Source organism: Lissotriton helveticus, chromosome 4_1, assembly GCF_964261635.1.
Source record: "Lissotriton helveticus chromosome 4_1, aLisHel1.1, whole genome shotgun sequence".
Lineage (NCBI taxonomy): Eukaryota > Metazoa > Chordata > Amphibia > Caudata > Salamandridae > Lissotriton > Lissotriton helveticus.
In genome coordinates this window covers 887,340,993-887,359,070 of record NC_136063.1, presented here as the reverse complement: position 1 = coordinate 887,359,070, position 18,078 = coordinate 887,340,993, and the positions used below count along the sequence as shown (strand labels likewise).

The window sequence follows — 18,078 nt, the reverse complement described above, 5'->3', positions numbered from 1 at the left end:
TGCTCAAGTATTCCAAGTCATTCTTCCTTGACTGTTCTTGACCTTGGAGTCTAAGTGAGCACTTGGTAAATTCTAGCTCCAGTGCGTGCTGAGTTAGTTGCACATTTAGTCTCTCCGCTATGGTTAGGATCTTCTTTTTTACCTCCCTTGCCCACTTTAGGCTGCTACTTCGGATCTCCTCCCTACACCATTGTGAGACCTTCTTCACACCCCCAGGGTCCTGGTGTTTCCAAAATCTTAACAGTGACATTTGGATCTGAATGCTCGATGCTGTTGTTCCTGTCTCCATTCTTACAGCCTGAATCATAGCAGAGCTTGGTAGAGACAGTAAGGTTTTTAGGATCTTCCCTTCTTCCTGGTCCCATTTGCATTTGCCGCTTAGGTACAGGACTTCTGCCCCGTACAAAACCTGCAGGGGTATCATGGATTCATATGCTTTTAGCATTGGTCTATGGGACATTTCTCCATATTCCTTATTACATTTTTTCAGCCGGCAGATTAAAGAGAAGGCTTTTGCTTTTTGGGCTTCAAGGTGAGTACACCATTTTAGGGCACTGTCGAACCAGAGACCCAAATATTTGTATTCTTTTACAATCTCCAGTTTCGTTTTTCATAAAAACCAGCAAATTTATTTTTTCTTTTCCCAAAACATAAAATTTTTGTTTTATCCATATTTACAACAAAAACATTTGCCTCACAATAAACATTTAATTTCCTTTGGAGCCAGAGCTCTGTTTGATTCTAGTATCACAAGGTCATCTGCATATAAAAGACATGCCACTTTGTTTCCGCTAATTCTAGGGCTTGAGCTTCTTTCCACTTCTAATACTACGGGTAGGTCGGCCAAGAATAAAGCAAATAGCAGGAAAGAAAGCTCTGGCTTGTAGCTAATAGTGATCACAGCTGACATGAACTCATGCAACCGGTTCATATTCAGCGTGCTTGCTATTAAAGCTACTTCACTGGCTAAACTCCTTGTGATGGCATGCTATACAAATGATAAGAAAAAAATACATACGACTAATATAAAAATGTTTAAAATAAATATAAAATTTGTATAGGCATCAACAGAAAATTAAATATGTAGATGGCTAGGTGTTGGTAGAAACTCACATATAATTTTAGTTAAACAGTCCTTTTTGAAAGAAACTGCTATTTTGGATCAAATATAGTTTATACTTCATCCTTCACCTTTAAGTTACCTTTTTTGCAGTGCAAATGGCTGAATGACCCGCACATAAAGGTTCTTCCCCCACTGTGTATATCAATGTGTAATTGGTAGTCATGCAGTCCATATTGAGAGTCAATGTCATCGAGGATAGGTTTACGAACAGGAATGAATGGCCTATTATGAAGAAAAAAGCAGCATTAATAATCTAGCCATCCTTTTACTTCCAACCACTTGAGATGGAAAATAATAAACAAACATGGCCAACATACAAAGGGCATGAATTAACTAGCAAATTTGACACCACATTAACATGGAAAGATACTTGTGAAGTTGGGCAGCAATATTGTTGTGACAGAAATTCAAAGGTAGTACACAGCCTTATGAAGGGGCTTATTGACTTAGTGATGCATTCCTTTTTGAAGATGCATTTAGTGTACTGATCCAGTGGACTGGTAGCAGAGAATAAATGTATTAACTAATTAACAAAATGTACACTTGTACTGTGATATCCACAGGGGGAAAAATCCTTTTTCAGGTGTTGCTTTCTCCCTATCAACATACAGCTAAGGAAGGTGTGCCTTAATCTCAGAGAAATGTCAGGTTTTCTATAGGCTCTACCCTTAAACTTCCAGAAAATTATGCTCTTGCACATAGATCGCATTCAGGGCAATAAGCATAGTATAATGTCCCCACACATAATACATACATACCAATAAGAAATCTGGAGGCTGGCCCTCCTCAAGCTCTTGCAGCTAATCAGCTGGCTGAGTTATTAAACAACTGACACTTATTATCCCAGAACATATAAGAGCTTCATTCCTCAAGGTTTCATTCAGTATAATGCCATCTCAAAGACACAGATCACCACAGTCATCAAGTATACACTTAAGAGGCAGCAGTAATTCTTGAGGATACAGTTGATGCTCTGCTACAATGATTTCAACAATGGGCAATACTGTGTGGCAAACCCCAGCAGTGGATAAAATACTTGCCTTCAAACCAGAACTACATAGATCTGGCTAAACCCTGCAGCAAAATAATTAGATGTGGTACTCAAAAGGACAACTGCTTATTATTCTTTATTTCAAAATGCACATTGAGTTACTTGCCCAAGTTATCTAAATTCAGTGTCATATGTAACTCCAGATTTACCTCCAACTACTGAATGGACACGAGAATGAAATATTACCAAATGCCACAAGCTTATCTCCTACTGAATGGAGAGAAACAGTTTTTTGCCTTGACAGCCCAAAAACAAGATACATAAACCATGGGAAGACATCCTGTGAAAATGTTTCACTCACTCTCTCGATGTTCTTCCTTGGGGCCAGAATACTGGCCAGTGCACAAAGGAAAAAAACAAGGGTCTCATTTTCAATGCAGCTATCTTCTGGCCAAAGATACACAAATTGGGTATAGAACAAATCTTATATTAGGACAGGAAGAAACCCACTGCTCAAGGTTAAGCAGAGGTGGACACTAGCAAGATCAGTTTTCTCAAGTTTGGTTTGTCTACTGTAACAGGACGTCTTTGTTGACACACTATTAAAGAGGTAAATAACCAGGGAGCAAACATGGAGGTTTGGAAAACACAGCAGGCCTAAGAGAAATGATAAGAAATAGTTATACCCAGTGTCTAAAAGGAGTCTATCGGACTAATAGTATTCTGGTGAGATTTTCTCTCCGTCACCCAGGACAAGAGTCAATTACATTTTCCCCATTGGCCCACTGCTATTTATTCGCGATGTTGTGTAGTCCTGAATAAGGTGGACCACCATTTTCTTTTCCCCACTGAAACATGTTGCCTGCTTTGTGAGAGATCATGTCCCTCAACACAACAGCAGAAATTGGAGAATCCTTTTCCTGTTGTAAATTGCAGTCTATGTGAAATGTAGCTGGGATGGGTGTGAGTGGAATATGGGAGAGAATGTGTTTTCTGTGGTTGAATTAGTGTTGGAATGTGATATGTGTGAGACAATAGACACATTAGATATTATTCCAAACGTATAAACCTTTTATAGACAATGTACAAAAAATTGTGCTTTCTTGTTTGTGAAAATATGTTTGATATGAAAGAGAAAAAGGTTAAAATAATAAAAAATAATGTTATGGATTTGTAAATGGCGTTGTATGGAAGTATGTATTCTCCATATCAATTAGGATTAACAAACAATGAAAAATAAAATAACACTACACAGTGATACGCATATATGGTCTTAAATGGTTTCTGGTCAACCCACTGAGCATTTTGGTGGCTTTTAGAAAGATACAGGTTAAGTGGGATTCAGTGTTTTGTTTTGGGGTCAGAAATTATCACGAGAAACAATTGCGTCCAGAGAAATCTTTTTGTCTACTCAGTGATCAACTAATCAATTTCAAACACTGTTACAATTTAAATATTTAAGGATCCCCTGGAAGTAATACAGTATAAAAATGCAATGTATTTGCATATACATCAAAGAAATATATCTGCAATATTAGAAATAATAGGGACGAGAAGCCGCAACACACAAAATTAAAACAAAGCAAAGATGTAACTTAGAGCAAGACATTTAATCCATAAAAATGTGATATGTCTTCTATCTAGCATGTGTATACTACTCCATCTAAACAATGTATTCCCAGTATGTTTATTAATTGATAGCAAAAACAGCATTAATGTTTGAGTCTCAAGTCGCTAAAAGACCCTCCTTAGGACAAATTAGCATTCTGAATGCAATTCAGCCCCAACACAAAAAGGTAAAAAACAGCCATCAAGTACAGATTCAGTTGACTAAGTTCCATTTAATAGTAGTTAAGCACATTAAACTCGAACGCCTAAGACCCCGGCTAATTTATAGCTGTAGTACGTTATCCACTTCACAGGAGCAAGTCGCCATCAGTAAAGAAAACAATGTCCCTATAAACTAAAATATATCAATATAGCCTGTTACAAACAGACGCCGTAAATTATGCATAAATGGCATGTGGAATCTTAGGGCCCTATTTTGAGTTTGGTGTTCTGGATACTATACCAAAAACATGCCATATTTTCTGACTTCCGTATTACAAGTGCATTATAGCTTAAGGCACTTGGAACACAGTGGACAAGTGGGCAGTTACTGCCGATGGAAGCCCGTCAAACCCTGGTTCACGCTCTGGTGACCACAAGGTTAGATTATGCAAACCTGCTGTACTTGGGGGTACCGGAGAAAAGCATGGGGCGCCTTCAAGTTCTACAAAATGCGGCAGCGCGCCTGATCCTCAGACTGCCAAAAAGGGCATCCTCGAGGATGGCCCTGCAGAAGCTACATTGGCTCCCGGTGAGGAGCAGAGTCAAGTACAAGGCACATCTTTTTGTCTACTCAGTGATCAACTAATCAATTTCAAACACTGTTACAATTTAAATATTTAAGGATCCCCTGGAAGTAATACAGTATAAAAATGCAATGTATTTGCATATACATCAAAGAAATATATCTGCAATATTAGAACTAATAGGGACGAGAAGCCGCAACACACAAAATTAAAACAAAGCAAAGATGTAACTTAGAGCAAGACATTTAATCCATAAAAATGTGATATGTCTTCTATCTAGCATGTGTATACTACTCCATCTAAACAATGTATTCCCAGTATGTTTATTAATTGATAGCAAAACCAGCATTAATGTTTGAGTCTCAAGTCGCTAAAAGACCCTCCTTAGGACAAATCAGCATTCTGAATGCAATTCAGCCCCAACACAAAAAGGTAAAAAACAGCCATCAAGTACAGATTCAGTTGACTAAGTTCCATTTAATAGTAGTTAAGCACATTAAACTCGAACGCCTAAGACCCCGGCTAATGTATAGCTGTAGTACGTTATCCACTTCACAGGAGCAAGTCGCCATCAGTAAAGAAAACAATGTCCCTATAAACTAAAATATATCAATATAGCCTGTTACAAACAGACGCCGTAAATTATGCATAAATGGCATGTGGAATCTTAGGGCCTTATTTTGAGTTTGGTGTTCTGGATACTATACCAAAAACATGCCATATTTTCGGACTTCCGTATTACAAGTGCATTATAGCTTAAGGCACTTGGAACACAGTGGACAAGTGGGCAGTTACTGCCGATGGAAGCCCGTCAAACCCTGGTTCACGCTCTGGTGACCACAAGGTTAGATTATGCAAACCTGCTGTACTTGGGGGTACCGGAGAAAAGCATGGGGCGCCTTCAAGTTCTACAAAATGCGGCAGCGCGCCTGATCCTCAGACTGCCAAAAAGGGCATCCTCGAGGATGGCCCTGCAGAAGCTACATTGGCTCCCGGTGAGGAGCAGAGTCAAGTACAAGGCACTCTGCACCTGTCACAGGATCTTGAATGGGAAGGCACCTCGACCACTGCAGAGACTGATTGAAGTCTATGAGCCTGTTCGAGCGCTCAGATCTGCGGGGGGGGGGGGGACTGTTGAGGATCCCAAAGGTGAAGAAAGCCCGCATGGGAGGGAGATCCTTTAGGTATTTAGCGGCAACCTACTGGAACAAACTCCCAGCAGACCTGCGCCTGGAACCTGAAGAAAAGAGGTTTCGAGCGAAATGAAAAACCCACCTCTATGTTGGATAAATGTCTACCGGGCAGCTGTTCTTCCCTGTTTACCGCCTCTCCCACTTTTTAGCGCGGGGACACGCCGGTGTGCGTAACTCAGCGCTCTATAAATGCCCCTATTATTATTATTAAGATATACGTCATGTTTTGACAGAGTATCCCATATGGCAAACTTTAAATAAGGTTATTTGTCAGTTACTCGTGCCAAAGCGAGAGCCAAAGTTCACCAACCAGGCTTAGCGGGAACAGACGTCTATTGCTTCAAACTGAGAACTTCCTTTGATGTGTATCTAAAAAGAGTAACATTTTGTACATTATTAGCTTCAGGACATCATTTATTGGTTAGATACCAACAACACTTGAAATTGATTTATTGATCAATGAATACACAAATGGACTCATCTGGAAGCAATTATTACTGCAGTATTGGAGCTTTCATAGAGTCACATGCCTGAATCATTCCCCGTCGTCGAGACGGGGGTCTCTGGTATATAAAAAAGCAATGCTTAGTTAGATAGCAACCGAGCAGAGGCCTAGGCTTATTTCCCTTTTGCAACCCATAACCTTCGTTATGTAAAAGAGAGCAAAATTTTCCCTGAACCAATCAGAACCTCTCACCCTCTAGAAAACGCCTGAGAGAACCTTTTGCCCCTCAGATTTCTACCGCACGTTGTACTAGGGAGTCTCCTTTGATCTCTGCTCAAATACTACTTTTTCAACCTGATTTGAGAACTTTGTTCTTCAAATTTCATCTGGATTTATACTCTTCTTGGCTGCCTTCTACTTCAGTCTTCAGAAAATGTCTGGAAAAGAGAAAAAAGGTTTATTTAGAGCCTGTGCCACCTGTTCCAAGAAGAGGCTCTACATGGATGACCCTCATGCAGATTGTATTTACTGTCTTTACCCGGACCATCAAGCTAAAGACTCTAAGGTATGTCGTACCTTTTCAATTAAGACCCTGAGGGATCGTGAAGGACGCCTTTTGATATGGCTTCAAAAGCTAAAGGCCAGAAAGGAGGTTATCTCCAGTGATCTACATCTAGGAGATCTCAAAAGAGAAGAAAATCTCCTCATGCTCATTCCTCAGAGGAACGTCCTGAGAAGGCCCTCAAAAAGACCACTCAAGGGTCTTCTGGGCGCAGTCCTTCAAAATCTCCTCAGTCTAGAGAAAAGGAGAATAAGGGACATGCTTCAGGAGAAAAACCACTTAGAAAGACGAGTTCTGAGCCGTCAAAAGCACCTCCTCAGGTCAAGGAACCATTCAGGAAGCCCACTTCTATGCCTCCTGAGGTAAAATCCAAAAAACCTGTATCGTCGACGGGATCGTCGATGAAGAAGTCTTCATCGCAGACGACTAAGATTGAGGTGAAGCTAGAATCCAAGAAGCCGTCATTGCCAGTAACAGTTGGCTCTCCGTTGACGAGTAATGTATCAATGGGATAACCCTATAGACCACTGGACTCTGGTAAATAGCGGTACAAAAAAGAAATGGCCACAGTGGAAATTATTGACATTGTATCAACAACCAATACATGGTCAATGGAAATAAAAATATGACCACACCAAAAAGCTCATACACCAAAAAGCTCATACAGTAAATGACTGTGATTTAATCAATTACACAGGGATTGTCAATAGATCAAGGGCTCACAAGATAAACTGTATATAACATTAGGCATTTTGGTAAAACCAGGTGCATATAACGTGAAGTGACAAGTGCGAAATTGGGATAAGTGCAAGTGGTGTGCAAGGGGAAGGTGGTGCATGTATATACGTCAACGTTCAGTGGTGAAAACCTATCCTGACAGATTTCTGGCAAACACGAACAATGCGAAGACCTAAACAACAGATGCAGGTTTTAATGGTTTTAATGGAGGGCCAGGTCGGGCGCCATCTTTGGTGAGTCCCGGACCCCGGCTGGTCTGGAGTTAGCGGTCCAGCTCGGGGAGGGGCATGGGCCTTAAATAGCGATGCCCCACAGAGCGCGCAGCGGGCTCGCCGTCTGCGCGCCGAAGGAGTGCCAAAGGAGGGCCGTCTGTGCCCGTCCGTGTCCCGGACGGGCCCAGGGCCAGTCATCAGGCCCGTCCTCCCCTTGGTCGGACTGCGCATGGTAGGATCAAGTATTCTCGCAGTGACCTTTTGAAGCTCAATACCACAGCTAGAGAGGGTATCTGTTTGCGGGCGGGCCGGGACTGCGGGATTGTGAAGTGTTCCAACAGTGGTTTTCTCTCCCAGCCTTCATTACCTTTACGACCAGGTAGCGCATCCGGCCCCACGCCGATTAGGGCTGGGCTAATTAATGCTAGGTCCATGGTAAAACACGCAGCTGACATTTTTGAAATACTTGTGGATGGCCAGCTTGAGCTCCTTTTCATCACGGAGACGTGGCTTACCAACACGTGCGCTCCGATTATGGAACTCGCTGTCCCCAGAGGATTTAAGATTGCCAGAGCTGACAGGATCACAGGTAGAGGGGGTGGTTTAGCTGTAATTTTTAAGGAGGGGTGGCACTTCTCCATTGAGCAGTCCAATGTAGTAGCTGATGGCGAGGTTCTCCACTTCTCCCTTATTATCAATCCTCATTTCACCTTGGGTGGATCACTGATCTACAGGCCTCCAGGCCATGCCCGCCACTATTGATTCTCTGGAGGAGTGCATAGTGTCACGGGCTCTGAGCTTCCCGAAATTCCTGCTGGTTGGCGACCTCAATATCCATGTAGATGTCTCTGACTCTACGGAGGCTCGCCGACTGGAGGAAGTCTTCGAGTTAAACAGTGGGTGATTTCTCCGACTCATGTTGGAGGCCACCTCCTGGACCTAGTCTGTTCTAATTTTCCCATCAAGGCATTAAACCTAGAGAAAGTGACGTGGTGTGACCACGATCTTATTAGGTTTTCATGGGAGGTGGAGGGTGCAGGCAGATTAGCTGCTGCTCCGCCTAGAAGCCATCCCCAGAAGATCAACCTGGGTGCGTTTGGCCAGGCTCTATCTACAGCTCACCCAACGCTCCCCTCTGAGCAAGGTGAAGCGGTCAATGTCTTTAATGAGTGGGTGCTGCGGGCGGCCAATGTCTCTACAAAACATACTACTCTGTCCAGGCTCCGTCGCACCCCGTCTCAACCCTGGTTCTCTCCCGAGTTAAGGGAGCTGAAATTGGGATGTAAAAAGCTGGAGCGGGTTTGGAGACTCGAGTACAGTTTGGAGACTAAATCCGCCCTACGCACTGCTCAAAAGAACTACTATACCGCTATTAGGACAGCCAAGGGGAACTACTACGCAGGGAGAGTCGCTAAAGTGGATAATAACAGTAGAGAAATTTTCTCTATTGTAAAAAGCTTCCTATCCCCTGCGGCTGACTCAACCACACTCCCTTCTTCCATGCAATGGTGTGAGGAATTGTCTGATTTCTTTATTAACAAAATAGTTAAAATTCAGAAGGACCTGCTCTCTGCGTTGCTAACAGCCAGCCCAGTGGCTGGCCCCTCCTCTCTGCCATGCCATCGCGACATTCAACAGTTCACGGACTTTTCGCTAGCTGTGGATTGTGACATACTGCCCCTTCTCCAGTCCCTCAAATCGGGCTCACCTTCAGATCCGTGTCCGGCTCGGGTACTTGCGGAAGTGGCTAGTAATGTCTGCAGTGAGGTTACCCAGTTAGTGAATCTTTCCCTATCCTCAGCAGAGGTTCCTATAGGCTGGAAACAGGCAAAGCTTTTGCCGCTCTTAAAAAAACCAGGGCTGGATGTTGCTGTTCCCGGGAATTATCGTCCCATATCCCTTTTGCCAGCATTGGCCAAAATCTGTGAAAAAGTGGTTTTCCGTCAACTCGAGAGCTTTGTTGAGACCTCTAATGCCTTACATCCAGCTCAATCAGGTTTCAGGGCGGCCTACAGTACGGAGACAGCCCTGGTTGAAATGGCAGAGTCAATCCGAGAGTGTTTGGACGGTGGCGGCAGAGCGGTCCTTATTTTGTTGGACCTCTCTGCCGCATTTGACACCGTTCCACACGACCTCCTCCTCGCCAGGCTGTCTGCAATTGGTATCGGTGGGTGTGCCCTGGCCTGGCTGTCCTCGTTTCTATCGGACAGGTCACAACAGGTCTGGATACCGCCTTATGCCTCAGAGCCCAGACCACTTCTCACTGGGGTCCCTCAGGGATCCACTCTTAGTCCCCTACTGTTCAATATTTACATCACCCCCCTGGTATATCTGGCGGAACAGTACGGGGCTAAGATTATCGGATATGCTGACGACACCCAGCTGTTGTTCACCTGGCCAGATGACCATCTGGACACCACAGAAGTCCAACTCTGTCTGTCCTCCGTCTTTCGCTGGCTGACTATGGCCCAGCTGAAATGCAATGAGGACAAGTCTGAGGTCCTCTTCTATGGTTCTTTCCCCTCCTGCTTTAAAAATTCGCTGTGGCCACCTAACACTCCCAGTCCCAAGGTGATGGGAGGTCCTGCGAAAAATCTCGGCATATGGTTCGGGGAGGACCTAAGATTCGAGGACCATATAAAGAAGCTATCTGGGACTTGTTTTGCCACCCTGAGAATGCTACGTAGATTTTTTCCGTTGCTTCCCAGGGAGGCAAAAGAGACTGTTGCTCGAGCTCTCATCCTAACAAGGCTGAATTATGCTAACGCTCTGTTTAGTGGAATTCCTGCTTATTTGGTCAACCGCCTGCAGGTTATCCAGAACGCCGCTGTCCGCCTTCTGTTTAACGTGCCGAGATGGAAGAGCGTTCGCTCTCACATGTGCTGTCTTCACTGGCTGCCAGTGTCACTGCGCATTTTGTTTAAATCCCTTGTACTCTTGTTTAGAGCAACTCATGATCAAGGGCCTGTCTATTTGAAGAAACGGTTCATTCTGTATGCCCCCACTCGAGCTCTTAGATCGTCCTCCCAGTTTAAGATGACTCTCCCCCGCTTTAGGCGATCTAGACTAGGGGGCCAGTCCATATCTGTGGTTGCTGCCCGGGCTTGGAACGCCCTTCCCCTCCATCTGCGCTCCGTTCAGTGTGTAGCCCAGTTTAAGAAAAATCTAAAAACGCATTTTTTTACTAGTTTGGCTTAAGTGGGTTTCTGCTATGTCTTCCTCTGCTTTTCCCCATCGCGCCAGGACACTCCCAAGTAACAGAGCGCGTTACAAAATGGTTTATAGATACATACATACATACAATTCACTGTCATCCAGGTTTGATGTAGAAGGAAGAAAAAAAGTCAACGTTTCGACCCCTATGAGGACCAGCAAATTGAGCGTCTTGGAGATGGGGTCTTCATCAGGACCAGGAAGGGGGGGGGAGCACCAGCGGCAGCAAGAATCCTTTGTGCTGGAAATTGGAGTTGTGGGCCTGCAAGGCTCAGTTTGTACAATTATCCGTGTGCTGTGTACCATAGGATCAGAGTTGTCTATGGTGGCGGATGTATCATTAGCGAGGGGACGCAAGGTTCAATCGTAACCTATGACTACAGGCAGCGTCGAAGCATCTGACAGCACATGGATAATTATTGTGCAGCCAGGAGGGGCTTTCCTTAATCAAAGAGGGGAACTGCCCGATGGATTTCAAGTGCAATACAATATTGTCATCAGGCGGCTGGCAAGCTGTAGAATGCACATGTTCGTGCTCATTCTACAAGAGCAGTGTCCACCTCCACTGCTTTATTTGTGGGAGTACCTATCCAGGCTATCTGCAGAGCTGCTACCCGGAAGAGTATGCATACCTTCACCAGCAGCTGCAGAGAAGGAAGTGGCAGTGGGACATGCAGTACTGAAAAAACATTTCCAGTGACGGTGAGCCCTCTTTACCATCCCTCCTTCCTTTATTGGTTACATATGCACATTTTATTGTTATGTATTGTAATATATGCAAATTTTGAAAGATTCAGTATATATGTTTATAAAGTGTATTTTTCTTTTTTTTATATTTCTTTTAATTGAACATTTCGACCAAAACACATCAAATGATTACAAGCAGGTGTCTCCATCATTTCTTAAGAACATTTCACACTTTACACAATGATACACAATTATTGTTATAGGTGGATCATGGGGACTCAAGCGTGACAGCCTCCCTCGGGCGGTCTGGTGGGGTACAGATATCCCCTCTATGTCGGTTCCAAGCCTCCCATACCTAATTCCATTTCCCGGGGCACCCCCTGGCGACGTAGACCGACTTCTCCCTGAACATGCACCAGTCCAGGTCTTCCATCCATTTCCCAATCTGAGGTGCTTGATAAGCTCCCCACTTATGCACGATGTTCTGCTTCGCTACCATAAATGCCAATGTTGCCCACTGTGTTGTGTAAGTGTTGAGATCCGTGTGTTCCCTGACATTCAATATGCATCTACGAGCCTCTAGCTGCAATTCAATCCCTAGAACCGCCCGCATCTTGTGGTGGACCTCCCTCCAATATGATTGTATGTGTTGGCAGTGCCACAAGATATGGATAAACGTCCCTAATTCCCCACAGCCCCTTCTACACTCACCATCCTCTGAATAGCCCATTCGAACAAGGCGGGGACCTGTGACGTACGTCCTATGCAGTATTTTAAGCTGTACTAACTGCAGCCTGGCCTGAATTGCAACTACTCGTGTGGAAGAAATCGCCTCCTGCCATTCTTTCTCATCTAATTCCAGACCATCTTCGTTCCACATTCTTTTGAGTGTTAGTGGATCTTTCATAGTGTTTATCAATTTCCGATAAATCAGAGAGATGGTCTTTTCTGGTAGGTGTCCGTCTAGCACCCTATCCTCTAGAGAGGCTTCCGGAAGCACCGTGTCCCTGGGGATTTGGGAAAGTAGTGCGTGTCGAACTTGAAGGTAACGGAAGTACTCACTATCCTGCAAACTGAACTGTTGCTGAAGTGCTTCGAACGTGTGGACTGTACCGCTTCACCAGATGTCTTGTATTCTAAAGTGCTTTTTTCAATATACATACGTTGCCTGGTTCCATGTCTTAGGCGACAACAAATGTGCTGTGATTTACTGCTCGCTATTCTGATTCAGGCATGTGAATCTATAACAGCTCCAATACTGGAGTAAGAAAACAAGTTACTCACCTGTAACTGTAGTTCTCCAGTACTGGAAGCTTTCAATGATTCACATGCGACCCACCCTCCTCCCCTGAGAGCCTCACCTTGGACTTAGCACACAAGATGTCTAAGGCACAAGTGCTAGAAAATCTGAGGGGCAAAAGGTTCTCTCAGGAGTGTTCTAGAGGGTTGGAGCTTCTGATTGGTTCAGGGACAATTTTGGTCTCTTTTACATACCAAAGGTTATGGGCTGCAAAAGGGAAATGGGCCTAGCCTTCTTTTCAGTTGCTATCTAACTAAGCATTGCTTTTTTATATACCGGAGACTCCCGTCTCGACGACGGGGAATGATTCAGGCATGTGAATCTATGAAAGTTTCCAATTCTGGAGAACTACAGTTAAAGGTAAGTAACTTGTTTTCTATTTAACAATATGTTCACAGAGGAGCTTCGCGCGATTCCAAGATGGACGGGTGAGCTAAGGGCTCCCGAGACCCCTTCCGCCTCCCGTTACTGATCCTGATTATGACGACGGGTACTTTTTATTGATGCCCTGCTGATGCCAGCGATCCTTTCCAAAATCGATTTGGCCGTCGGATACCGGACTTACTGCACCCTGAACTTTGAGGCCTACATCGTATGCCAGCCGGGGGCTTGAGTCCCCGAGGTACCCAGGTGGCAATTGAACAACAACGGCTGATAAGCCAGGCCCTTTGCCCCTGGTGTACTTTAGGTTTCGTTTCTGCTCCTTGTTGAGAACGCCCAATTCCCGATCGGAGTTCCGATTCTGCTATCGCTGCCAGCCTTTTGCTAGTGCTGTGTCCCTGTCTACTCGCAGTTCCGAGCCTGCCACGACGAAGAACATTTTGACTGGATTCTGCAATTCCAGTTGGGGCTCCTTCCACGTCATGACGGGCAGAACAGTCGTGGAAAGACGCGGCGCCAGAGGTTCTTCCCGAGGGGGGGTCACCCAGTCTCAGACCATTGATCGATTTACTCGACCGAGGGGCTCCCCGGGCGGATCGAGTGGTGCCCTGGAGGAAGCTGGGGACGGTACTCCTGATGACGAGGAGCCACCATTCAAAGACGTTATGGGTGCTATTGCGAGTGTCCGATCCACCATGGGCCAGCAATATGAAACCCTGGCAGCTAAGATAGATACGGTGGCGATCGATGTCACCCTCATCAGAGCAGACCTTGGGAAAACCAACGAGCGTGTCAAATCTCTCGATCTCAAGACCGCTAGTTGGACCACGGATGTCTCGGAACTCCAGACCACGGTCCGCCATCTTCGGACTACCTGTGACCTGTTCGCCAATCGGTTGGAAGATTTTGAGGGCCGTGCCAGGCGCAATAACGTTCGCATTGTGGGTGTCCCGGAGAATTCTGCATACATGCCTGTTGATATCCTGGTGGAGGACCTTGTGCTCAAGCATCTGATACCGAAAGGCCTAAGTAAATTTTTCGCTGTGGAGCGGGCCCACCGTGTCCCGGGTGGCAAGCCAAAGACGGGAGCCGCTCCGCGGCCCATAATTGCTAGACTCTTCAATTTTCGTGATAGAGACGCTATCCTGCAAGCTTCCCGAACCAATGGGCCCACTAAATTTGAGAACGCTTCAATTAGTTTTTACCCGGACTTCACCCAAACAGTGCAGAAACAAAGGATGGGCTTTACGGGTGTGAAACGGCGCCTCAGGGACCTGGGACTAAAATATGCCATGCTCTTCCCGGCCCGTCTGAGAATCGAACATGCTGATCGTGCGCTTTTCTTTGACCGCCCTGAGGTGGTTAGTGACTGGTTGGACACTCTATCGACGCAACATGAAGGCCCGGAGGACATGAGAGGCGCTGAGGGAGGCGTGGAGGACCAGGAGCAGTGAGTCTACATCGGCGAACCAGGATCCGCTGCAGTGGCTTAGAGACTATGTTTCAAGCATTGTGTGTATGCCCGGGGGTGGGGGGGGTTCCGGGGATCTTCCTCCTCTGGGGACTTTTCTCGCTTTTTGTAGGTTAGTTTAAATGGGGCGACAGGCACACTGCAAGTTGGGGTGGCTCTTCGGTCTACCGCAGGGGTGCAGGGAGGGGGGTTTGAGTTTGATGGGTTCCCTGGGGGTGGTGGGGGGGTTCTTTCCTATTTGTTTGTTTCGAGGCTGTGCTTTGCTTTACATTTACTGTCATGTGACTGTTTCGAGATGGGGGGGCGGTCGGTCTTCTTTCGGGATGGGGGTAGGGGGCTTAGGGTGTTGAGCTGGTATGTTAACGGTCTTGGGGACAGGGTTAAACGTGGGATTGTGCTGCAGTACTTGAAGAGGTGTTCCCCGGACGTGGTCCTGCTCCAGGAGACACATTTGGTGGGCAATACATGTCACGCATTGAATAGAAGAGGCTATCGTTTGGTGGCGCATTCCGGTTTCACTACGGGGTCGAGAGGGGCTGTTATCCTGGTCAGGAATTCCCTTCCCCTGGAGATAGATGACACGGTGTTGGATGACAGGGGCCGCTATGCAGGCATTACAGGGAGATGGGAGGGGAAATTGATTTCCATACTGTCGATCTATGTTCCGCCTGGGCTGCAATCCACTACATTTGCCGATTTGGGTGAGGTTATTCTGGGTTTGCCTGATGGTTTGCTGGTGTTGGGTGGTGACTTTAACTCTGTGGTGAATGGAGAGAGTGATCGTAGCCCCCCCAGACTCCTCCCAACATCACAGTTATGGTTGGGGAAATTTTTGGATGCCTTCGGGCTGGCCGACTGTTGGAGACAACTGCACCCTGGCCGGCTTCAGTATACTTTCCACTCGGGAGCCCATGGAAGTCTCTCGAGACTTGACTATATCCTAGTGCCGATGGTGCAGTTGTTCTCTGTGCGTGAAATTAAACACCTGGCTAGAGGGATCTCAGACCACTCCCCGATATGGCTCCACTTAGATATCTGTTTGGGGACTGGGGGCCGAATTGCCCCAATCAATCCATGGCACTTTCAGAATCCCATCATCAGATCTGAAGTGGTCAAATGCATGAATTTTTATTTTGCCGAAAATGAGGGATCGGTGTCTTCCCCGGTCTCCCTATGGGAGGCTTATAAGACTGTGATCCGCGGTCAGACTCTGTCCCTGGTTGCTGCTGAGAAGCGGCGTAAACAAGAAGAGGTGGTGAGCTTGGAGTCTGAGATTACTGGGCTGGAGGAACGGTTGGAGGCTGGGGTTACGCCTGAGATATTGCATGTTTTGGCTCTTAAGCAATTTGATTACAGGGCTTTGGTGACTGCCTCGGCTGAGGCGATGCATCGTTTGCAGCAGGGGCGTCTATATGATGTGGGTGATAAAGCGGGGAAGTTGATTGCTTGGCTGGATAGGCGTGATAGAATGAATCGTGTTGTGCCTGTGGTTGAGAGAGTCGATGGGGCGCGGGTCGTGGACCCGGTTGAGATAGTTGAGGTGTTTGCCCAGCACTTTCGAGTCGTGTACGCGCCGGTTTTGGGCTTGCCGGAGGAGGACTCGCGCTTGCTACTTCGTGATCTTGAGTTGCCCGGTCTCTCGGAGTTAGACGGGGCGTTAATGAAGACTGATTTCTCCGTCTATGAGGTTGCGCTCGCTATTCGCTCTCTTCGTTCGGGGAAGGCTACGGGCCCCAACGGTATACCGGTTGAGCTGTACAAGCTCTGCCCAGACAAAATGGCGCCGTATTTGCTGCGTATGTTTACGGCGTCGCGTGACCTTGGATCTCTTCCCAGAGACCAAAGGCTGGCCTCTATTGTGGTCATTCATAAAGACGGCAAACCCCGCGAGTACTGCTCATCATATCGCTCTATTTCACTTCTAAATGCTGAACCCAAGATATTGGCGAAAATACTGGCAAATCGACTGGCGAAGGTGATTAGCGGACTGGTTCACCCGGATCAGTCCGGTTTTATCCCCCAGCGCAACACTACCCTCAATCTTCGTCGTCTGCATGGCGTCATCGCGAGGGCGGGATCTCTTAGTGAACCGGCCATCTTGGTCTCTCTTGATGCCTCGATGGCCTTTGATACAATCGAGTGGCCATATTTGTGGGCCACTCTAGCCAAGTTCGGCTTTGGTCCGAAATTTATTGCATGGATTAAACTCCTGTATGAACAGCCGTTGGCGCAGGTGGTGGTTAATGGTAGAGCTTCGGAGCCCTTCGCTCTTGGGCGAGGCACGAGGCAGGGATGTCCTTTGTCTCCGCTGTTGTTTGCACTTGCGCTTGAGCCTCTGGCCGCCTGGCTCAGATGGGAACCTTCCCTAAAGGGTTTTCGGTGGTCCCCTGGCTTCGAGGACCGTATATCATTGTATGCTGACGATATCTTGTTGTATTTGACGTCCCCTCGTAAGTCGCTGGGAGTCCTCTTTGATGTTCTGCGCTCCTTTGGGCGTAACTCCGGGCTGGTTATTAATTGGTCCAAGTCCTGTATCTTCCCGCTTACCGGTGATCCTCTTTCTTTGCCCCGAGTATGCCGGATCCCGGTTTGTACTGATGGTTTTAAGTATTTGGGGATTTTTATTTCTCTTGACCCTGTATTACGGTATGACCGGAACTTGTTGCCTCCGCTCGCCCGGCTTCGGTCGGACGTCGCGGCTTGGTGTGGTCTGCCCTTATCCCCCTTGGGACGGGCAGCTTTGTTTAAAATGATGTCTCTTCCCCGGTTCCTGTATGCAGTGCAAAACACACTCTATCTAGTGCCGGCTGGCTACTTTCGCGAAATTGAGTGCCTCCAGAGGAAGCTAGTGTGGGCTGGCCGACCCCGTATTGCGTTGGCTAAGCTCACGCTACCCTGGTACGATGGGGGCATTGCGTTACCTGATATACGACGGTATTACTGGGCATCTCAATTGAGTGCCGTAAATCATGCTATGTATGGTCCAGTTCCGAATCCGGCTTTCGAAATGGACCGGTGGCTCTTGCCCGGGGGGGATTACTACAGGGCATTTTATTCCCGGGGTGCTAGGAAGAATTTGACGGGACCCACTGGAGTGGCGGTACGGGTATGGGGCAGCGCGACTGCGGCTACTGGATGGACAGATAGGCTGACCAAAGCGACCCCTCTGTTTGCCGCGGAGAGGCTGGGTGAAAAATGGACTTCAAAAGGGTTTGATAGATGGGACCTCATCGGGATCAGTAAGTTGGGTGATCTCTGGGTTAGGGATAGAGTGAAGTCCTTTGCCGAGCTACAGGAGGAATATGGTTTGAATGCTTCGGAATTTTTTCGATACCTTCAGGTTCGTCATGCCATTGGGTCGGTTTTTCAGACCGGTTCTGACATCCCGGAGAGCTCCCCCCTGGAAGA

The 18,078-nt window shown here is 46.6% G+C and overlaps 1 protein-coding gene across 1 annotated transcript in view; it reads right to left on the bottom strand.

Moving 5' to 3' along the window:
* FBXO15 (F-box protein 15) overlaps positions 1–18,078 on the bottom strand; it is a 395,164-nt gene that overhangs the window by 50,421 nt on the left and 326,665 nt on the right. Inside the window, exon 9 of the mRNA XM_078687513.1 lies at positions 1,203–1,345. Coding sequence (XP_078543639.1) covers positions 1,203–1,345 — 143 coding nt within the window. The remainder of the gene's footprint in view (positions 1–1,202; positions 1,346–18,078) is intronic.